The following is a 21,251-nucleotide window of genomic DNA, read 5'->3' on the forward strand; positions in this document are numbered from 1 at the left end:
AGGGTCCGGCTTTCAGTCCGGTGTGGCTTGGATAACCGGTGGCTTTCGGACGGCGTGAGCTGGCAGCGTGGGGGCTTGTCGACTTGTCGGCCGGTGACGGCGTGTGAGAAATGTATCGGCCGCTTCTCTAAGTAAAGATTGGCGCGCTTCCATGCAGTCAGTATGCCTCAGAATGGCTCATTATGGTGCCAGGCAAAACGAAGGCAGCAGGACTCCGGCCACGCTCGCTCTAGCACGTCGAAAGTCGCTTTTTGGGAACTGGCGGGTCCGGCAATTAGCGCCGGGAAAGGTCACGGAGAAGCATCAAGTTCGTTCTTGGCAGGCAACGGGACACTGCTCAAGAGCTGGCGGGGTTCTGGGAAGATCAGGCTGCGTCTGTCTGTACTGATAGGGTCTGTTTCTGCATCTTTCTTATTTATCACAGCAGTCGATTCACGAAATGACCCCCTTCATGTCCGCTTCTCGCTGTGCGAAGGGCGCGGAGATGCATCTAGCGGAGTCACTAGCGGCACGTCGCGCCACATCCGTTGCGACTTCGGCGACGACTTCACCCCTCGGCGCGGTCTTGGAGAGGCAAGCTATGCCAGTGATATTCAATTTCAACTTTTATTCAAGACAAGGAGATATATTCTCATCAACGGTGCTGTTTTGTGCAACCGCTTCACTATAGTTAGATCATATGCAGATATATGGCAAGAAACGTGAACCCGGAATGCCATAGCAGCACGCAAAACTTTGCCGCTCATCAAACTCCATAACAAAAGCAGCGCACTCGCCCGTGTTCAATCACCGCAGTGAATATGCCAAATACTTATATCGCGACTGACCTGACCAATTGCACTTGACCATTTTTACATGACAACCTAGCGATACGCGTTAGTAGATCGTTCGACGTGCACGGTATTTGGAATCAACTTACGCAATCGCCGTCGTTTTTACCCTGAGGGATGCCCATGTCTTCGAAAGTGGCGGGGCCTTTGCTGGGCTTCGGTGTAGAAGCAGCAGGTTTCTCAGCTTTCGGTGGCGGCGGCCGGGATCCTCCCGGCGGTGCTGTGGCTACTCGACCGTGCGCTGGTACTCCGGGTCCGGGGCTTGGACCACTACTGTGACGCGATGAGTCTGGTGTGCCCAACCCTGTGGATACTCTGGATTGTCTGGGATCTTGAGGTGGTAAAGACCCGTATCTATCTGGTCTCCCAGTGCTACCAACGGCAGCCAGCGGAACTCGTGCTGAGTATGTCTGCTGGCCCATATGTTGTGGCGGAGGAGGTGCGTCATGCTGAGGCCGCGAGCTAGTTCGGGGTGCAAACTCGTATCCCTGCTGCGAGCCAGCAGGGGGGATCCCTCCGTACGACTGACGTGGGGGGTGCTGCAGCTTGTTTGGAGGCGAAGTATCGCTGGGATATGGCTGTGTTGTGGCGGGTCGCTGGTAATTCATTTCACCAGGATGGGTACCAGCGGGTGGTAGTCGATAGCCACCAGGGCCTGGTCCGGGTTGACCACGACCAGCATTGGTTGAACCGCTAGGGTACCGGTTGCCAGCCTGGGGGTTGATGGGCACCTCGCCGCCGCTGATGCTCGACGTGCGGATCCCAAATGCGCTCAATGGGCGGTCTGCTTGAGGACCAAGTCCTTGGGAGGGCTGAATAAAACTTCCGGCGGGCTCATCATCAGGGTATGGTGCACTGAACTTGGGTCGATTCACATTTAGGGGCGCGGGGTGATCATCAACGGGATATGGCGCTGCGGAGTGCGGTCGGTCGGGCTTCGAATCCAAGCGGAGGCTAAAAGCGGGAGCAGTATCGAGACCACCCAGTACAGAAGCTCGAGACGGATCAGGGAAGTCGGCGTGTTCTGAGACGATGGTGGGCTTGGCGCCCGGGGATGGCATAGGGGAGACGCCGTTAGAGCGCTTGCCGCCAGTTTCGGCCTCATTCAGAGTAGGTAAATGTTGTTTTGGGGCTTGAGCAAAACGCTCCGGTCGCTTGCCCCGCATTGAGCCGTGTTGGGACTTGATCCTAGTGAGCGTCGTCGTTTCGTGGTCTTTCTTTGACAGGGTTTTATCCTGTTCGAGAGATTCCAATCGGCCGATAGCATCGGTGTTTCCATGCTCGGCGGCGAGCTCATACCATGTCTTCGCCTCAGAGAGGCTCTTGTTGACGTGAATACCAATCTCATGGTAGTATCCCATTGCAAACTCTCCGGATGGTAGCTTGGCCTCTGCGGCCTCTCGGGCATATTTGTAGGCGAGCTCCTCGTTCTTTTTAAAGATTCCCTCGTAGCCAAAAAGGAACCATCGGCTCGCGCCCAGTGCCGCCTCAGGAAGGTTTTGCTTAGCGGCAAGACCATAGTAATGCAGCGAATATGCAGGCTTGAATTCGCAGCCGAGCTCGCAGAGCTCATATGCTTTACCCATCTTCAGCTGTGCTTGGGAGAATCCCTGGTATGCTGCCTTTTCGACGTACATCCTAGCAGTTTCCATGTTGGGGGGGAGCAAGCCTTCCGGTAGAGTGATATTGGGCAGATCGCGTGCGATAAGCATGCCATACACGTAGGCGCCCTGGGGAAAATCTTCATCTGAGCTTTCAGCGGCGAGACGAATTCGCTCCAGCCCCCCAGCATAGTCCTTCGACTCGCCGTGTTGTCCCATCAGACTCATCATCCCCATTCTGTAGAGAGCAGCCGAGTCCTTAAGGCTCATGCCCTTATAGTAGTGTTCCTTTGCTTTGGAAATTTCGTTGGATTGCTCGTAGAGCATGCCGATGCGATAGTCGGATCTAGTATGTCCGAGGGCGGAGGCGCGGGCGTATCCGTTATATGCTTCCCGCTTGTCAATTCTATTTCCGAATTTTCCAAACTCCAGCCACTTGGAGCGCATATATAATGCATCGGGGTGCTCTTGGTCGGCGAGATAGTTGACGACGTTGATGGCGTCGATACGGAGCTCGTGCTCGGTGCGAGGGGTTGATGGGCGTGGCACTCCAGCATTCTCGCGGGCCGCAGCTTCGACAGAAATTTCGACCCAGTTGAGAACGTCTCTAGCCCAGCTGATTTGCATGGCGACATTCTGCGAGTGGAGGACGTGCTTGCGTGAGTTCCAAAGAATCTCTTCTTTGGCGTCATCTCCAGGCGGGATATTGTCCCCTACCACTTTAGGAAACGGCGAGAAGGACGGGGCGCCTTCCAAGGATATCGAGTCTAGGCGGTCGGAAAGCGAATCGTCTTTTTGGTAGGCGCTAGCATACTGCTTTGCAGAGTCGCTGGTTCTTTTGCTTTGGTCGGAGGTCGCTGCGGAGGCGGCATATAACGGCTGCGAATATGTCGAAGGTTCGCTGGTTTGGTGTGAGGCGCCGTCGCTGTCTCTTCGCGGGGGAACGTCTCCAGCCTCTAGCTCCATTCGCTGTATGTCGTCCTGCATGGCCTGCGGCACCTGGGGAGTGACCCTGTATGAGAGGTGAGAATATTAGCGCAAACTGTTGCATTTGGGTGCAGCCCCTGGCGAGCGTGTCGAGGGGAGCAGGTGGTAGATATACATACCTTTGAGGAGAGGGTGCCACTACTTCTGGCAGGTAATAATCGTCGAAGCCGCCAGGGACAAAGGTGGCACCGAGCTTGGGGGGCATTTCGGCTGCGGGAGCGTTGGTATCGACTGTGTGTTGGAGGAGGGGTGAGCGAGTGAATAAAGGAGGGCAAGCAAAGCAAGCAGGCAGGGTAGAGAACGATGGAAAAAGCAGCAACGCAGGCAAATCCCCTCAGTCAGCGTTTCTATAACAGAATCAGACCGTGGTTCAAGGCTCAGCGGCAGCCTGGTTTCCACTGCGAGCCAAAAGGTACAGAAGCAGCAGCAGCAACTGCAGCAGCAGCAACTGCAGACAGGCGACGAGTATGTTGGAGGCGCTCGTTTCACGCCGTTGGGCAAGAATAGTAGAGGGTGAAGCAAAGCCAGAATTGCGCCGCACTGCAGCCAAAATGCGGGCAGCCAAGCCAAACAAGCTGTGGTGTCGAGCAAGACTGGCTCAAGGGCCAAGATGGTGGTGGGGGTGGGAGTGGGAGCTCACTCAGGTGGGTGAGGTCAAACTTGACGAGGATGTCGTCGTGGGGCTGGGTTCCTAGCTCCACGTGTAGGTGGAGCAGGCAAATGATGGTAATTAGAAGATGTCGTGGTTGAGCAATGAGGGGGTGATGAATCTGAGCATGTCGGACTCTCTAACTTGGGTCGCCTTTGCTGCTTTCCCCTTGTGCCTTTGTCCGTTTCGCCTTGATAGTGGTGGCATGCAGCGAGGTTCTGGAGACCGGCCAGCAGCCCATGAGGGGTCATGCAGCGATGATCATATCATTGCTCCGGTCTGCCTGCGCATGCCATCCATCTATTTTTAGGGGCTGACGGACTGAACCGACTAAGCCGATGTCCCCTGCCTCACTGTGGCATGCGTGCATACTGCTCGGCTTTGCTGGTGCAACCAGAGCAGACCCAACCAGATTCGTCATGATTGTGGCAATGCAAGCAATAATGGTCCATACCCAGTACATAGTAATACCTTGGAATTCCACCTATGTATGTAGCAAAAAGGGGGTTGGGATTCTTCACAGCTCAACTGATCCCTCACTGAGAGATCAGGTTTCTGTATGAACCCTGCCGGGGGTTGCGAAACAGGGACAAAGAATCAAGACAAAATGCAGAAGAAAAGAATGAGGAAATTTTAGGAGCTCACCCTTTAACTCAACTGGCTTGTGAATAGAGCCGACGACATTCTCTGCCATCTTCATGGCGGTCGCGTCCGAACCGCAATAGCACCACGAGGCTGCGCAAGGCTGCTAGCGGGGCGCTGTAGCAAGCACAGAACCACTCTGAAATGATGTTATGTATAGTTATGTAGGTCACTGTGTAAGTAGTGTAATCGTGTGCAAGATGTCGCGAAGCTGCCATGCGGAAAATGCAGATGTTGTCTCGATATGTATTTTCAACTTCAAACATTGTCATTCGGCAGCGAGGTGACGGCCAGGTATTTATCACCTCCTGCGCCAAAGCCAAACCCCCCACCATGCATGCCACCGCCCGTTGGTTCTTCAACGCCTAAGTTCCTATTCGCACGCCAGTTTCACCAAGTCAGCCAAGGGCTATTTTCAGCCCTCGCGGCTACACAGGCACTTGTTGTAACCTGCCTTACCCGACAAGTTCACACCATGATACCCACATGTGCATATGCGGGGACCCGTGATGAGCAGAGATATGAATGTACAGGGCGCATGCTGGGGTTCCACGTCCCGTACTGCTGAGCCCTGTGCCCGCTGTGAATGCTTCCCTCCCAGAGGCATGGACAAAGACAGGCTACTAATACTTCCAGACAGTCCATTTTCCGTTGCGTCCTTTTCTTTTCACTCGCCAAGCATCTTGTATTGCCAGAGCACAACTTGCCCTTGTACACAGGGCGGAGTCAACCCGTTACGCCGTTGTAGTGGCTGTCTTACACTTCATAGGCCATTGCCTCTTCCGTTGGCAAGTTTGTTTTAGTATCGCAGGGCTCTTATTAGCGCGGTTGCTCTCTCGAGGTGGAACAAGAACGCCTCGCCTTACTGTCCAATCCGCCTTATTACAGGGACGTGGCGCCAGGCGAGGGTTACAGCTGTGTGGTTTCCATTCCTCATTTACTCTTTGTGTTTACCCTGTAATACTTCAGAAAGTCCTCCTTGAGCGTTCCGGCTTTCTCATGCTTTGCTAGTCGCAGCCCACTGCGTCTCTCTGCGTTGCCCACGTTTACACTGGAAACATTATTTGAGTCTTGGCTGGCTTCATTAAAATCTTCTGGATTGGAATCTGAATTCGTGTCACCCTCGTTTCCGCTGCATCGAACTACTTAGTATCACGTATTGCGTAGGTCACGGTGCAAGATCGCTGGGTGCATTGATCTAGCTTGGGAGCACTGCGGATGAGAGTCGTCGCAGATATTACAGGTTTAGGTAATTGCTTGGGGGAGGTGGTGTGAGAATTACAGCTAACTTGGGCCTGTAAAGTTTGAAGTGCAAACTCTGTCCAGTTGAGCTCCTTGCACTCGATCTCGGCAATGGCGAGATCTAGCCGGTTTTCCTGGTGGGGTGTCTTCTATGTACTTGCCGTGCGTTGCTGCCCTTGCTATTGATTCTGGTCAACTAGCTAGCGAGGGTTCTGGTGAAAATGGACCTTGGAAAGTCATGATATTGTTTGCATACTAACAAATACTACTCTTAACAAATTACCTACCTTACAAACGGAAATAAGGAGAGCGGAACTGGCGCGCATGGACCTTGCTTAGCTATTCGCTTCTCTCGAGGGTAGGCCACTGCGGCTTACCTAATCCTTGAGACTTAGTAGGCGTTGGCGTCACCCACTGTCAGCCTGGCCTCTGGCCACGACCCAACCTGCCTGCAGGTGCCATTGACTTGCCGCCGCCAACGCAACAATACCGAAAAGCCTCTGAATCCCGCCGACGCTGCATTCCATTCCCTCCCAGTCGAATTCCCTTCTAGAAACACAGAGCAAAAATAAGAGACGCCTTCGAAAAACGCGACGATGGCGGAACGAGCTCTTGGCCAGCTGCTTGGCCAGCTGCTTGGCCAGCTGAAGCACTCGCCGTCCATGAAGTACGACGAGGCCAACAAGCTCCTCTCCAAGGCCAAGCTGGCCCTGCTGCGCCTCAACGCGCTCACCCCGACGCCAGGCGCCTCGCCGGAGCTCCTCGCTGCCGCCCGCGAGACGTATGAGCAGGGCGCGCTCTTCGCCATCCGCGCCCGTAACCCGGACGCCTTCACGCGCTACGTCCAGCAGCTGCAGCCCTTCTACGAGCTGCCGTCCGCCCGCCTGCCACCCAACCTGCCCGAGCGCAACAAGGTCACCGGCCTCAGCCTCCTCCTGCTTCTCACACAGGGCCGCTACGCTGAGTTCCACTCGGAGCTCGAGAGCCTCGCCAATCGCGACGGCGGCGGCACCGCTGGCGACGTCGAGGGCGACCGCTATCTCGGATACCCCATCCGCCTCGAGCGCTGGCTCATGGAGGGCAGCTACGATCGCGTGTGGAAGGCCATGAAGAGCAGCGAGGTCCCGTGTGACGAGTACAGCGTCTTCTCAGAGGTATGTGTCCCCTCGCCGCTGCCATCTTATGACCCTCGGGTCCGTTGGTTGCCACGAGAGCGCACGCTGACAGTCCTCTCAGATTCTAAAAAATCAGATCCGTTCCGAAATTGCCAGCAGCAGCGAGCGCGCATACCCCAGTCTGCCAATAAGCTCCACCAAGTCCCTGCTCTTCCTCGACTCGGAAGGCGAGGTCATCCAGTTCGCCCAGCACCGCGGCTGGCTCGTTCGTGACGGCCACATCTACTTCCCCGACGAGGCTGCTGATGCCAGCGAAGATTCTGCACAAAGCAAGGACACGAGCCAAATGGTCATTGAAAACGCCCTGGGTTATGCCAGAGAGCTAGAGACTATAGTTTAAAATGGGGCCTATGACATTAGCACTTCAATGGCAACAATGTACTACTATCACGCAATCGCTACACCTGTGGCTACTCTGAACCAGTTTCGTTCTCATACGCCGAATTAAGAAACTTATTCATGCCTTCACTATCAGCTAGGCTATCATTTTCTTCTTGTTGACATGTCACGTTCCCCAACTCTGAATACGGGGTTCACCCACTTCACCGCACTGTTTTGCGTCATAACCGAATTATCTTCAACCAGCCCTCAAAGTAGTACCCGTCATCTATATATCTATGCAAATAGTCGCAGCCCACTTCCGTGCTTGCCAATCTCACAAACCTCGCAGACCTTGCACAAAGTACCCTTGTACTTGGAATGGTACTTGGATCCGTCAAAGGCGCACTCCTCATATGATGTTCCGCTGTAGATGGGAGTAAAACTGGCGGCGCAAATCTCGAACTCTGCAAATTGATCGAATTCTATATCAACAGCATCGTTAGGATTGCGCTCGCATGCCGCCTTCGCCTTCTTAGCCTGCGCTGTTTGTTAGATTAACTGTCATTGTACAAATGCAAAACAAATAACATACATTTTCCACAATCTTGCTGGCGCCGCCATTGGCAATGATGCGGTTTGCAAAGCTCAAAGCGCTGTTGTAGTTTTTATTCTTGCTTGCCAGCTGCATGGCGCTGAGTAGGGCGAGTTGTCTGTGGGGAACCTCGATCTTTGGTATCGTGAAGTAAGCTGAGAGCTCAAGGCTTCGCTTGAGCTTTTCGGGATCACCTGCTACGACGTCGGTGGTGCCTAATTGTCTCCGGGCGAGTTCAATGCTCATGGCAACAGTGTACTCACTGGCCGAAGTAATGAGCTTCTTGGCCTCGGCAACCTCGCCCTCACTTGATACAGCGTTGACGAGAATTGTATGCAAGATGCCCTTGAAGATCTTCACACCATTTTCCAGATTATTGGTCTTCATGGAGTCGTAGCCGCGCTGCAGCTCATTAGCAGCGAGATATTCCAGATCTCGAGGCACAATTGGGAGCACCTGGCGAAGATCACTTTCGTCAACGGTGCGGCGAACATAATTGATAAGGGGGGGGAGACCGGCAGATGCAGGAAGGAAAGTCCTCGACGCCTTGTAAACCTCCAAGAAGCGAGGCTTCAACGAGGCGAAGCTAACGGCACCGACTTGGCGGTTAAGCAGCTGCATGGCTGTTTCAAAGGAGCCGCCGGCAATGTGATCCACCGCAAGGGGAGAGTTGCGAGCCCACAGGTCGGCTTCGCTGCTACCAGCACCGCCGGCATCAGCAGTGTCCACGTTAACGAAGTCGCTGCCAACCTCGGGTAGGTCTTCATCACCCATATCCCATCCAGCAGCGTCTTCGTCGTCATCGTCGGCAATAGCAGCCACACGAGTCGATGTGTCGACATCTTCCATAGCGTCATCGAAGCCGGCCGCAGTATCGGCATTGTCTTCGAGAGAAAGCCCTTCCAGTTGTCCAAGAAGGGCCTTCTCAAAGAATGACTGCGATGTGGCTTTTGCAGGCCAGTTTTGCTTGAAGGTTGGCACGACGGGCTTAGGTGGGGCAAAGGGTTCGCCAAGAGTAGGCATGGTGAGTTGATCCTCTGTAATTCCAGACGCCTCCAAGATGGCCTGACATTCATCATCCAGGCCGTGAGACTTGGCGGTCATGTATGCCAGGGGGTCTATGTGTAGTGATTAGTGATAGATCGAGACAACCGGAAGAAAGAGATACACGTACAAAGGTCGATTTCCTTGAACATCTGGATGCGGTCCTCGACTTCGCCAAGGTACAGAGCGTTATGGAATCGAGCGGTGAAGTCGCCACGGTGCTCCGCAATCTTAGCCATACGGGCAAGCTTGGAATGATCACCAGTTGCCAAGTAAAGGAAAGACAGCTTATCAAACTGCTTGAGCTTTTGGTAGCACATTTCCACAATTTGGTGATTGCCATGAGAAAGAGCCTCAATGCTGAGTCTGTTCCAGAATTTGGGCTTGTCAAGCTCCTTGGCCATTTCTACCGCAACATCCAAGTTGCCGCATTCAATGGCGAGGTCGAATCGGGTGGTCGGATCCTGGACAAACTGTAGAGCAATATCGGGGTAACCCTTCTTCTGTAGGTAAGAGATAATGGATTGACCGACGAGGCTGGAATTGCGGATGATGTGAAGCATTTCCTCATAATTGCGCTTGACAAGTGCAAGTTTGAAACGATACTCCGTAGGGTCGATTTGGAGGATACGTGGCTTTGCGGACCGGTCCAGGCAGTAAACATTGCGTCCTTTGACTCGCACAAGGTATACGGTCTGGTCCAGTGTTCTGACAATACCGTTATCGCCGTTGAGTAGAGTGTACTTGACGTGGTTCAGGGTGGAGTACAGAAGCACACCAGCGTCGTCCCAAGTGGCACTCTTGATTCTAATTGTCTCATGGAGAGTGCTAACTTGCTCAAGTGCCTTGGTGACAATGGTAACATTGTGCTTGCTAAGAAGCGCTGCGTACAAACCATCGTTGGACCAGACAACGTACTTCACACCGTTTACGGCAAGCTCAGCGGTGCTTTTCTTTTGTTGAATGTCGTAAAGATGAACAGCAGTGGCAGTAATAATGAGAAGATTGCCTGTGCCACCAAAACAAATATCAGTGGTACCGGGCGGTGCTTTGAACGAACGTGTCGTGTTGTTTGATAGGTCCTTGATATCGATAGTTTGAGTTGAGAGATTGAGAACAGCGAATCTGTTTCGGGCCACAAATATGGCTGAATTTCCGGGGCCACGTTTAGATTCAGTGGGCTCAATGTTACCGCTACCTTCCTTTGGAAGATTGACGAGCTCATACGAGCCTTCGTCCGCAGGAGTCGTCACGAGAACAGATCTCTCAGCTGGATTGTATGACAGAGTGCGGGGTGCAACCCATGCACTGCCTAGCTTCTTGAGCGAGAGTAGAGTTGGGCTCTCAATGTTCTTCTGGAAGTCGTAGGATTTGACGAGCTTCTCTTTGCTGAGAAAGAAGAGGTTATTCTGATGGACTGCAGAGGCTGGTCGCTCCCGTTCCAACTTGAAGACCATGACGCCATTGTCGTGACCGGCGGCGAATAAATTAATTTCGGGGTGGGCAGCGATGACCCAGAACCTGTCATTTTCGCGCTTGAATGTCTGGACTGCTGTTCTCTTATTGAGATCCCAAACACGAATAGTCTTGTCTCCACCAGTCGAGAGAATTAGGTCTTGGTGAGGGTGGAAAAGGCATCCCTCGGCATTCTGAAAATGTCCTCGGCAAGTGTCTACCTCCCATGCCTTAGTTTCGCTCATGCGCCAAAGCTTTACCAAGCGGTCATCGCCAGCAGAAACAATCAAGGGCATATGTGGATGGAAGGCAACCCAGTTGACACCACGGTCATGACCCTCTAGGACGAACTTGACGACAGCATCGGTGTTTCCAAACATATCAGTCTGGTTTTGGTTGGAGCGGGCGACCTGGTCCTCGAAGCTCATTGACGTGGGGGCAGAATGTTTCTTTCGAAGTCCAGAAATATCCCAAACGCGGACAGTCTGGTCGAGTGAGGCGGATACGACGAGGTCTTCTTTCGGGTGGAATTGAGCGCACATGGTGTAGTGGTTGTGTCCAGTCATGGTGCAAACTATTATACGGTCAGTTAAATCAGCAGTTCCCTGCGAATCTAGGGTTCGTACTTAAGGAGCGATTCTGCCAGTTCCAGATTCGAATTGTCTGATCGTCCGAGGAGGAAATAATCCATGGGAGCTCATGGTGGAAGAACACGGTACGGACATAATCCAAGTGACCGTTGAGTGTGAAGAGGCACCGTCTTGTTTGGTACGACCACACTTTGATCTTATAATCATCACCACCGGAGACAAAGAGAGGCTGAGTCCTGTGGAAATCGACGCCGCGGACTGGACCATCGTGCTCTTCGAATCTATCAATTAGAGTACCCATACGATAATCCCACAGTTGGATCGTGGACGAATGGAGGGTGACGAGGATCCACGGTCTGGGTTGTCGTCATTAGTTTCAGGCAAGTCGGTCGTCGCGCAGATGAGCGTACCTCTTGGGATGGAAGGCAAGGCCTTTTGCCCGAGAAGACTTGGACTCGAACTAAAGCATTGTCAGTGTAAGGTGGCAGAAATGCTGCAACCGGGGGGTTGCGCACCTTGGTCAGCATGTTTGGGGAGGACGACGACATTGTAGCGGGGGAGTTGAAGCCGCAGCTTCGTGCAAGGATCGAGATTGGAAAACGCCGACCAAGGCTTCAACATAAAACACTTGTTGATCAGCTCGCCCGGTAATGACTGCAATTGCAGGCTAGCCAACCACTCAAAGTTGAGAAGGTGTTATAGTGGTGGTGTATTAGCATTCAGTTGTGCCTCCTTAGCACAGCGATTGAGCTTCGTGTCCATCTCCAATTGTGGGCTGGCTGGCCAAACTGCCCCGCAACAATGTTCCGCCGGGCCAGAAGCACACACCGCCTTGCCCCTTGAGCACCCCACCAAGCAGTTCTGCCAGAGGCAGCAATGACGCACTAAGCCCTTTTAAGAGAGCTATCCTGCGATGGTGTCAAGAAGCAGAGCTACGACTGTAGCTAACGACGCGTGAAGGTAGAGAAACTCAGCGAGATACTGGCAAATATTCTGGGGCTGTCTTCTCAGTGCTGTCACCCTAATTTTCAGGCGACCGGGACTTGGACAGCTGGGTTCCTTCGGCTTTAGGATCGCCATATAGAGTTCACAGGATGGCCTCTACCCAGGGCCTCAGGCTGCTTGCCGCAGTAATATTGACTGCGTGGCAAGTGTCTGCTTCACCGGCAATCAATGTTCGCATGGAGGCAACCTTTACTGGCGGGCCCTATCTACTTGAACTACTGTTCGTCAATTCCTTCTGTTGTACTTTCAAGGACCAATCGCTAACAAAAGGTCAGCGAAACTGCGACGGCTGAGAACTCGTCGGCCTACTTTCCTCTTCTCGATCGAATCGCAGAGGGACGATTCTCTGAACTGTCCACCGATGCCGATCTCTATGGCGAATTCATCAGCGTTGTCCGCGAGGATGGTCATATTAGCAGCCCAGAAGCGCTGTCTACCTTTAACCTCGGCCTCTCTTTGCGCTCTTCCACCCCTAGAGTTGAGGCACACTATCAATACTATGATACAGCTGTCGCGTTAGCCGACATAGATCCATCATGCGACTCGTGGATTCTCTTGGATGGAAATCAATACTGCACTCCAGATTTGCAAAAAGCCGCGAGGACTGGGCTGTTCGACTCGTATGGCCCCCGATCTCTACCAGCGTCTGCTTGCGTCTTTTCCTTTGCTGAACAAACTGTCTAGGAAGATCTCTATTCTGCCCTTTGACCGTTCCGTAGGTTCTGGTGCAGATGCAGTGTTGTATGCGGACCCTGCGTCCCCCAACTTCGGAAAATTTCATAGGCGTCTTGAGAGAGCTGCCAGAGCAGGCGAACTCAGTTATCGTGTACGATACCGTCGCCCAATAAATTCAGACCACAAGCCGCTGCCGGTCAGCGGTTTTGGAGTCGAACTGGCTCTCAAAAGAACTGATTACATCGTTATTGACGATAGAGTGTCGCAAAACGACGGCACACAGAAGCCGTTGAACACGGAAGCTATGTTTGAGGACCAGGAGTTGACGGATATTCGCCCGCTTTCGACTTCGGAGCTAGAAGCCCTCGGCGTGAAGTCATCGTCTTTTATACAGAGTAGCAATGCCCCCTTTGAGACTCTTGTCAAACTCATGCAAGACTTTCCGAAATTTTCTGCATCAGTCTCTGCACACAACGTGTCGACAAGCTTCTCTGAAGAATATGAACGAGGCCACATTCAGCGTGTGCCAAGAGGGGTTAACGCGTTGTGGATGAATGGTTTGCAATTGATAGAGCGGCAAATTGAACCATTCGCCCTCGTCGAAATGCTTCGTCGGGAGCGGAAATTCATCGATGTCCTTCGCAAACTGGGATTGAGCGGAGCTGAAGCTATATCACTTCTCGGACACGACAAAGTTGCAGAATCCAAGTCGGATGCAGGGGATGCCATACGATACGATTGGACTGACAGATCAGAGGAGGGCAATGCAATCGCTTGGCTAAATGATCTAGAGAGTGACGCCCGCTATGCCCAATATCCGGACGAATTGAGCTCCGTAAGTTCCACCTGTGAATCCTCATTGGCGTACTCGCTAATTGTATGCAGCTGCTTCAACGCACATTTCCGGGACAGATCCCCCCAATTGCCAGGGATGTTTTCAATGTCGTTTTTGCGCTTGACCTTTCGGACCGGGACGATCTGGCTCTGCTAGGCCAGATGCTGGCACTCGTCGGCCGTGGCATTCCCATTCGCTTTGGCATCGTGCCTGCTACCTCCACCCCGGAAGCGTTGCAACACGCAAAACTTCTGTATCATTTGATGGGTACATATGGATTCGACTCGCTTCAAAATTACATAGAGGGCCTTGGAGAGGAGCCTGACCCAGCCTTGGCCTCAACGAGCTTTTCTCGAGTTGTTGACGATCCAATGCTAGCCGCCGGTACCGAATCACGGGGATTTCTTGATGTTATTGAGACCGAAGAGCTCGATACACAAGCGGAAATGGCCGCCCAATGGATTACTAGACTCAAGGCGATGGACAAATCAGCGCCAATTTTCTTTGTCAATGGAGCTTCAACGCCGCGTACCGCAAACTGGTTACAAAGCATGAGCATGCAAGTCTCGGAAGATCTTCAAACGATTCAAAAAGGTGTCTACCATGGTGTGATCGGTGACGATATGTGGGTTCCTGAAATATTCCTGGAGGGTGCCCTGAACCGTCGAAATGAGTATATATCTGTCGATGATGCTCATCCTCTCCGAATCCTAGACGCCAGCAAGCTATACGGAGACCACAAAGACATGTTTGACATCATTCCGGTGCAAAAAAACGACCCTAAAGCGGAACGGGAGGCATGGGCTGCGGTAGCAGTCATCGCTGATGCGACGACTTCACATGGCGCCAAGCTTATTAAGTCGGCACTGGAGTTTAGGCGGAGCAACTCCGGTGTCCAACTCGAGCTCATTCACAACCCGACTACCACAGACGGGGCTTCCGATGTCAATGAAGCTCTTAAGGATGCCTCTGATCTGTTCAGTCTACGCACGGTTGATGAGATTGAGAAAATAGTGCGTGAAACGAAAGCGGGCTCTTCGACCAATGCCTATGACATTGCGCTCAAGCGATTCCTCTTATACGCAAACGTTCAGCCAGGCAACAGCGGCGTACTCGTGAACGGACGTCTGGTCGGGCCCATTGCCCCGGACGACGACCTTTTGCCTGCTGACTTCACTCAGCTTTTGGGACTTGAGCGAAAGCACCGCATTCTTCCCATCTTTGAAGCTCTGGACGATCTCGGCCTAGGCAACAAGATTTCAGATCCCATTTCAGCCTCCAAATTGATGTCCATTACCGCTTTATCAACCATTTCTGACTTGCCAGAAGGTATCTTTGAAACATCTTCATCTACCCGATCGATGATCTACAAAAAATGGGATGCAAAGCACACAACAATCGAAGTCGGCGACGAGGCAACCGCCAGTATTCATCTTGTTGCCCTGCTTAACCCTTTGAGCGAGCAAGCCCAGAGATGGGCACCTCTTCTGAAAATTTTATCCGAGCTTGATGGCGTGTATTTAAAACTTTTCCTAAACCCTAAGGAAAAACTGGAAGAGCTCCCCATCAAGCGGTTCTTCCGTTACGTCTTGGAACCAAAGCCGTCGTTCGATGAAGATGGTGCTATTCAAGGTGGGCAAGCTACCTTCAATGGACTTCCATCTGAAGCTCTTCTTACTCTCGGGATGATTGTGCCCCCTGCCTGGCTAGTGGCCGCTAAAGAGTCTATACATGACCTGGACAATATCAAACTCTCTTCTGTTAATTCCAACGTCGACGCCACGTATGAGCTAGAACATATTCTCATACAGGGCCACTCAAGAGAAGGGAAGTCAAGTCCCCCTCGCGGCGCCCAGCTTGTCTTGGGTACCGAGAAGGAGCCACACTTGACGGATACAATTGTCATGGCAAACCTCGGGTTCTTTCAGTTCCAAGCCAACCCTGGTATCTATGCCATCCAGTTGAAAGAGGGCCGAAGCGCAGACATTTTTGAAATTGAGAGCGTAGGCGCACAGGGCTGGACAGCTGTCCCTGGTGACGAGGGAACGTCTCTGGCTTTACTTGACTTCCAAGGAACAACCCTCTATCCACGCCTTTCCCGCAAGCCAGGCATGGAAGAAGTCGATGTGCTCGAGGAAGGCGGCGGAGCAGCTGACGGCTTCGTCTCCAAAGGCTTCAAGCTGGCTGAGGGCTTCTTGGGCAACGCTTTGGGCAAAAAGTCCGCGTCTGACCTAGAGCACGCCGAAATCAACATTTTCTCTGTCGCGAGTGGTCACTTGTACGAGCGAATGCTCAACATAATGATGGTCTCGGTCATGCGCCACACAAAACACACAGTCAAGTTCTGGTTCATCGAGCAATTCTTATCGCCATCTTTCAAAGAATTCATTCCTCATCTGGCGGAGGAGTATGGCTTCAAATATGAAATGGTGACATACAAATGGCCACACTGGCTTCGACACCAAAAAGAGAAACAGAGAGAAATCTGGGGCTACAAGATTCTGTTTCTGGATGTTCTTTTCCCCCTCTCTGTTGACAAGGTGATTTTCGTTGACGCAGATCAAATTGTGCGGACAGACATGATGGACCTGGTCAAACTTGATCTTGATGGGGCCCCTTATGGATTTACTCCGATGTGCGATTCTCGGACTGAAATGGAAGGGTTTCGCTTCTGGAAGCAGGGGTACTGGGCAAACTACCTCCGTGGACGTCCTTACCACATTTCTGCCCTGTATGTGGTTGATTTGCGCCGCTTCCGCGAGATTGCCGCTGGAGATCGCCTTCGACAGCAGTATCAAGCCCTCTCCGCCGACCCGAACAGCCTGGCAAACCTGGATCAAGATTTACCCAACCACATGCAGTTCCAGCTCCCTATTCACAGCCTGCCGCAGGAGTGGCTGTGGTGCGAGACATGGTGCAGCGACGAGAGCCAGAGCAAGGCACGGACCATTGACCTTTGCAACAACCCCGAGACCAAGGAGCCCAAGCTCGATCGCGCCCGCCGGCAAGTCCCCGAATGGACCGAGTACGATGACGAGATTGTGGCATTGGCCAAACGCGTCAAGGCAGCGAAGAACCCCAGCGAGAGCGAACACCAGGCAGAGCCTGAAAGGAACACCAAGAGCAGAAACTTCGAGGAGGAGCCTGTTCGTACTAAAGATGAACTATAAAGAAGAACAATGGGAATGTGTGATTATTTGATCTTTTCTAGACTAGAACTTCTCTCGCTTTGTTCATTGACTGCTTTTACTACTATTTGCATACAGATCACTTTAAGAGAGGATAGATGTTGCACTCGACTTTTTTTCCTTTGTAATGTAGCAAGGTGCGTCGCCTCCTTCATGTTCTGTAGGTTCTGGATATCTGGCTCTTGTAAAATGTACCTAAAAAATAAAAAAAAGACTAATTTGCAGGAAGAGTACGCCGAGGCTTCTGCTGGAGTCCAGTGCCGTCGAGAGAGACTGGCGATCGCTGCTACCTCGCTTTATGGCTCGTCCGCTTCCACAACCGGCTCGGAACACGGAGCCAAATGCATCGGACAGTCAAAGATGCGGGGAAGTAGTCAGGTGCGTATTTTCTAGAACCATGAAGCCATATCCCAATTTCTAGGGCACTTTCTGCCTCATATCCGGGTATTTTCAACCAACCAATAAAAGCTCTCTCTTTCGCATATACCAACAAGAGCTCTTGAAAGCAAATCCCAATCGTAAACCTAAAATACCAAAGATCATGTTTTTGTAGAGCCGTAAAAGAAATGAACAACCGTCGTAAAGGATATCTCCATCAGGTCAGCCGCGATAAGACTACGTAACTTGGTCGAGGAACCAGTTAATGAATGGGTCCGTCACGCCTGGATAAAAGCATCAGAAAGCGTTTGGAAAAAAAGCCATCGATTTGAATTCCCATCAGTGCCAAACTGTGGGGTAATAAATGAACAGAAGAAGAGAAATAAATGCGTCGTATACATGATATCATATGCTGGGTATTCAGCTTATCCGAGTAAAATGAGTAAGAGATTCGAAGTAAAATTCTTGATGCACTGATGGTTATAAAATCAGTGGAGCGTTTTCTTAGATTCAAGGTACGCTAGTTTCTCGCTCTTCTCGAATTGAAGCCATCGCAGTACCAGCACTGACAGTGCGGTTCGTGGGCTGGTTGGTGGTAGAAGAGGATATGGCATCTGTAGAAGCCGAAGTTTCGGATCTCTTGGCTTGAGGATTAGACGAGTTTGCGCTTGCAGGCACCTCCTTGTGCAGAGGTGATGAATGTATTGGTGACGCAGACTTTCGGCTTTGGGAGTCGTCATTGCGTACGGAGTTGCGCGGCGAGACTCGACCTATCTATAAGAGGCTCGTTAGTCTCATCATCGCTGGCCAGAGCTTGTTGATGGACTTACCTGTTTGGCCCAGCGCAGGCCACAGCTGTTGCAAAGATCGCGTTGGCCACTGGGTCCTCGACGCCATTCTGGCGTATTGCGCGTGTGGCAATTGGCGCAATCGCGAACCACGTTGCCAACCCCCTTGCGCCGCTTTCTCTTTTTCTTGCTAGATAGCAAGCCACCAAGCTCTTCTGCGAGGATCCGGTTTACTTTCTCCATTTGACGCAGCTCGAACTGCCAGCTCGAACATTTCGTCGTTCTCAACTCATCGAAAATGTTATCGTCAGACGCAAGTGCCTCGTCTTGATTTCCGAGAGCTAGGCCGCCGCCTCCGGGTTGGGAAATTTGGCCATGCATCGATCTACTAGCAGTAGAGCCCGCTGTCGAAATAGCTGGCGCAAGAGCTCTTGAGGATGCTTTCAACAGCTTCGTCTGGGCAAGTAAGAAAGATGGCTTTTGTCCCTCAGTAGCATCTCCAGGATAGAGTGTAGTTTGAGCTTGGAGCCCTTGGCCACGCCTGTTCAGAACTTCGTGTTTGCAGGTCACAATCTTTCCCCGTCGGGCCTTTTCCAATGTGCGACCGAACTCCGGCCTCGAATCTTTCCGCATGAGCTCCTGGATGCTTGTGGCGACTAGCGATTCGGGCTGCAAGTCAAGAAGAGATCGCACATTCGAGGATACGTAGAGGAAGGTGCCGGAGGTCGACAACTTGGTCCACAACTCGCTATCCCCAATGCCACCATTGCATTCAATATTTCGGCGACTGATGGAAAACACAGGTCGTTTTCTGCCGACAAGAATGATGCATTTGCGGCCTTTACCTTGCTCAACGTACAGAGAGCCATGGCTCTCAAACCACGTGTACCCGCTTTGCTTTCGTCGAATCCTGAAAACAATATTTACTTGATCTCCGGTGGTCGCATCTTTCAATTCGCGTGTAACAGGGACGATATCGGAAGGATGACAGATTGATGATAATGAGTTGCCAACCAATTCCGCGGCATCATACTCCAGGACGCGTTTACAGGCTGGCGAGAGATAGAGAAAGAGGCCCTTGAGAGAGAGTACGTGAATCACGTCGTCGCAGTTTTCAAGAAGCATCTTATCCCAAGACTGACGATGCCAGTCGGACGCGATACCCTTGGCATTGAACTGTTGCAAAATGGTTGACACATCGTCAACGCCCAAAGTCTGTCCGTTGTCGGCTTCCCAGAACGCGGAGGAAGGTGGCGTCCATATGTACTGGCCAATATCACTGTGCTTGTAATTCACGGCGACGCCACCAAATTCAGAACCAGCAATAGCGTCAGGACATTCGACAAGGTCGATCTGGAATCCAATAAAATAGCGGGTCTCATCTGTATCCCAGGGTATCGGAATCATTGTCAGAAGGTTAAGAAACGGCTTGCCGCCTTTTCGGTAGTTGATGAGACTTTGTTGAACCTCCCGTCTCTCTTCTATCATCTTCTTCAAGTTAAACACTGCGCCGTTATCAACAAAATCGCGCTTAGTTCCGGCCTCGACTTTCCCATCTGGTGCTTGAAGGAAACGGCAGTTTTGGCCAACAATATCGTGGCTACTGTACCCAGTCAAGTTTTGGAAATTATCAGAGACATATATAATAGGGCAATCGTTCATGGTGATGTCGCACACAACAAACGCACACGACATGTCCACTGCTCCTAGATCAATTGTGGGATTCTTCCTGGATGCAACGAGCCAGAGAGCTTTGAGCATATCAAAACCGCTTTTGGAATAAATCGATCTCTCGCGAAGATCCTTGGAAGTCGCTGGAGCGTTTGGGGTCGTGGCGACAGATGAGGCGCTTGGTTGGGTAGGTCCGGTTGATGAAGGTTTTTCTTGAGCGGGGGAAACGGCGGAGCCAGATGATGATTCATGGCGGGGGATTGATGGGATGGATTGATCAACACCAGGAGCAGTCGCGCTAAGCCTTGGATCATGAGATGGATTGGTGGGCGTTTCGAGCTGGCTCATTTGAAGGGGAGCCGGAACCGTATTCTCACGCGGGTTGGTAAAGGCGTCATATTGTGCAGTATTGCTAAATTGCATAGCATCGTTGGAGGGCATGGATAACTGTATGGCGTTTGGTGACGTTTGTGTGCCGAGCACGGCACTTGAACCTGGGTCAGCATTGGGAAACATTGCTCCCATGTTGATATTGGCGAACTGAGCAGATACCAAGTTGCCCATGGCATCAGGAGATAAGTTCGGAAAACTATCGCCATCAGGCATCATGTTGCCCATGTTCGAGGTATCCAGCATCGAAAAATTGTTAATATGTGGCGCTGAGGGCTGAAATCCCATGAAACTACCAGGCCCAGTTGCGGATGGCGGATTCATTGCTCCTTGCTCTACTACCAATGACATGCGTCTGGCGTCTACCTCGTCCGACAGCTGCCGCGCTCCGAAGCCGAGAGAAGCGCTTGCACGGCGCTGGAGTAGTGTTGGATTGCCCATCAATTGACCAGCAAATGTGTTGCTGCGTGGCATACTCATGCCGGGAGGCATTTGTTGCTGCTGCTGCTGCTGCTGCTGCTGCTGCTGCTGCTGCTGTTGCTGCTGCTGCTGTTGCTGTTGCTGATGCTGATGCGTGTTGTTGATATTGTTTTGCTGCTGCCTCTGCTGCTCCTGAGTAGGCAGCTGATTGGAAGGATAGTATCCTTCCATCTTGGCAGCATCTGAGCCGTGAATATCGTCTATAAGGCAGATAGAATCGGTCGCGGAGATGTTATAACTCGTGGCGGTGTTAAAGTCGGGCTTGGAAGCTGACAGTGCACAAATGAGGAGGGACAGTCGCCGTCGCAGGGTGGCTCTCGGATGGACGGAGAATGCGCTGAAGTATGAATAATCGAAGCCGAGTATCTAAGGAAGCAAAGATAAAGGAAGCAGTAAACGAACGGCGGTGGCGGGATGTTCTGCGGAGCAGAGGTGTACAGCAGCACCCCTCTTAGATAATTTCTCGCGGTTAGAGCGGGTTGTCTGTCGCGGTCGCCGGGGACCCTGGGCTTTCGTATGCACGTTTAGGGAGGGCCGTTATTAATAGCAAAGAAACGGTCGCAGAATAGGTCGAGCAACGGTCGAAGCGAAGCCACGGCGTGAGAGTTGCAAGGGCGCCGAGGTGGCAGTTTGAGCCACGAAAGTCTAGAGGGCCCCAATAATAGTTGATTACATTTTGCACACGCAACCCACTCTTACCACATACATATGTA

General features: G+C 52.0%; 5 protein-coding genes across 5 annotated transcripts; 2 read left to right on the plus strand and 3 right to left on the minus strand.

Moving 5' to 3' along the window:
* Positions 1 to 851: 851 nt before the first annotated feature.
* On the minus strand, positions 852 to 3,623 carry ISF_00640 (Tetratricopeptide-like helical; the record flags this gene model as incomplete). The annotated part of the gene is made up of 3 exons (XM_018844247.1): positions 852 to 863; positions 920 to 3,443; positions 3,538 to 3,623. The coding sequence occupies 3 exons, from the start codon at positions 3,621 to 3,623 to the stop codon at positions 852 to 854; spliced, it is 2,622 nt and encodes an 873-aa protein (XP_018708697.1).
* Positions 3,624 to 6,547: 2,924 nt separating this feature from the next.
* Positions 6,548 to 7,466, plus strand: ISF_00641 (26S proteasome non-ATPase regulatory subunit Rpn12; the record flags this gene model as incomplete). Its single annotated transcript, XM_018844248.1, has 2 exons — positions 6,548 to 7,105; positions 7,188 to 7,466. The coding sequence occupies 2 exons, from the start codon at positions 6,548 to 6,550 to the stop codon at positions 7,464 to 7,466; spliced, it is 837 nt and encodes a 278-aa protein (XP_018708698.1).
* Positions 7,467 to 7,741: 275 nt separating this feature from the next.
* Positions 7,742 to 11,676, minus strand: ISF_00642 (Coatomer, alpha subunit; the record flags this gene model as incomplete). Its single annotated transcript, XM_018844249.1, has 6 exons — positions 7,742 to 7,984; positions 8,040 to 9,157; positions 9,214 to 11,112; positions 11,165 to 11,484; positions 11,539 to 11,588; positions 11,644 to 11,676. The coding sequence occupies 6 exons, from the start codon at positions 11,674 to 11,676 to the stop codon at positions 7,742 to 7,744; spliced, it is 3,663 nt and encodes a 1,220-aa protein (XP_018708699.1).
* A 546-nt stretch (positions 11,677 to 12,222) lies between these two features.
* Positions 12,223 to 16,813, plus strand: ISF_00643 (UDP-glucose:Glycoprotein Glucosyltransferase; the record flags this gene model as incomplete). The annotated part of the gene is made up of 4 exons (XM_018844250.1): positions 12,223 to 12,353; positions 12,409 to 12,753; positions 12,818 to 13,643; positions 13,694 to 16,813. 4 exons carry the CDS (start codon positions 12,223 to 12,225, stop codon positions 16,811 to 16,813), a joined length of 4,422 nt encoding a protein of 1,473 aa, XP_018708700.1.
* Positions 16,814 to 17,719: 906 nt separating this feature from the next.
* ISF_00644 (Zinc finger domain-containing protein, GATA-type) lies at positions 17,720 to 20,709 on the minus strand (the record flags this gene model as incomplete). The annotated part of the gene is made up of 2 exons (XM_018844251.1): positions 17,720 to 17,983; positions 18,040 to 20,709. 2 exons carry the CDS (start codon positions 20,707 to 20,709, stop codon positions 17,720 to 17,722), a joined length of 2,934 nt encoding a protein of 977 aa, XP_018708701.1.
* Between the last annotated feature and the right edge of the window lie 542 nt (positions 20,710 to 21,251).

This window comes from Cordyceps fumosorosea (assembly GCF_001636725.1).
Source record: "Cordyceps fumosorosea ARSEF 2679 chromosome Unknown scaffold_1, whole genome shotgun sequence".
Taxonomy (NCBI): Eukaryota; Fungi; Ascomycota; class Sordariomycetes; order Hypocreales; family Cordycipitaceae; genus Cordyceps; species Cordyceps fumosorosea.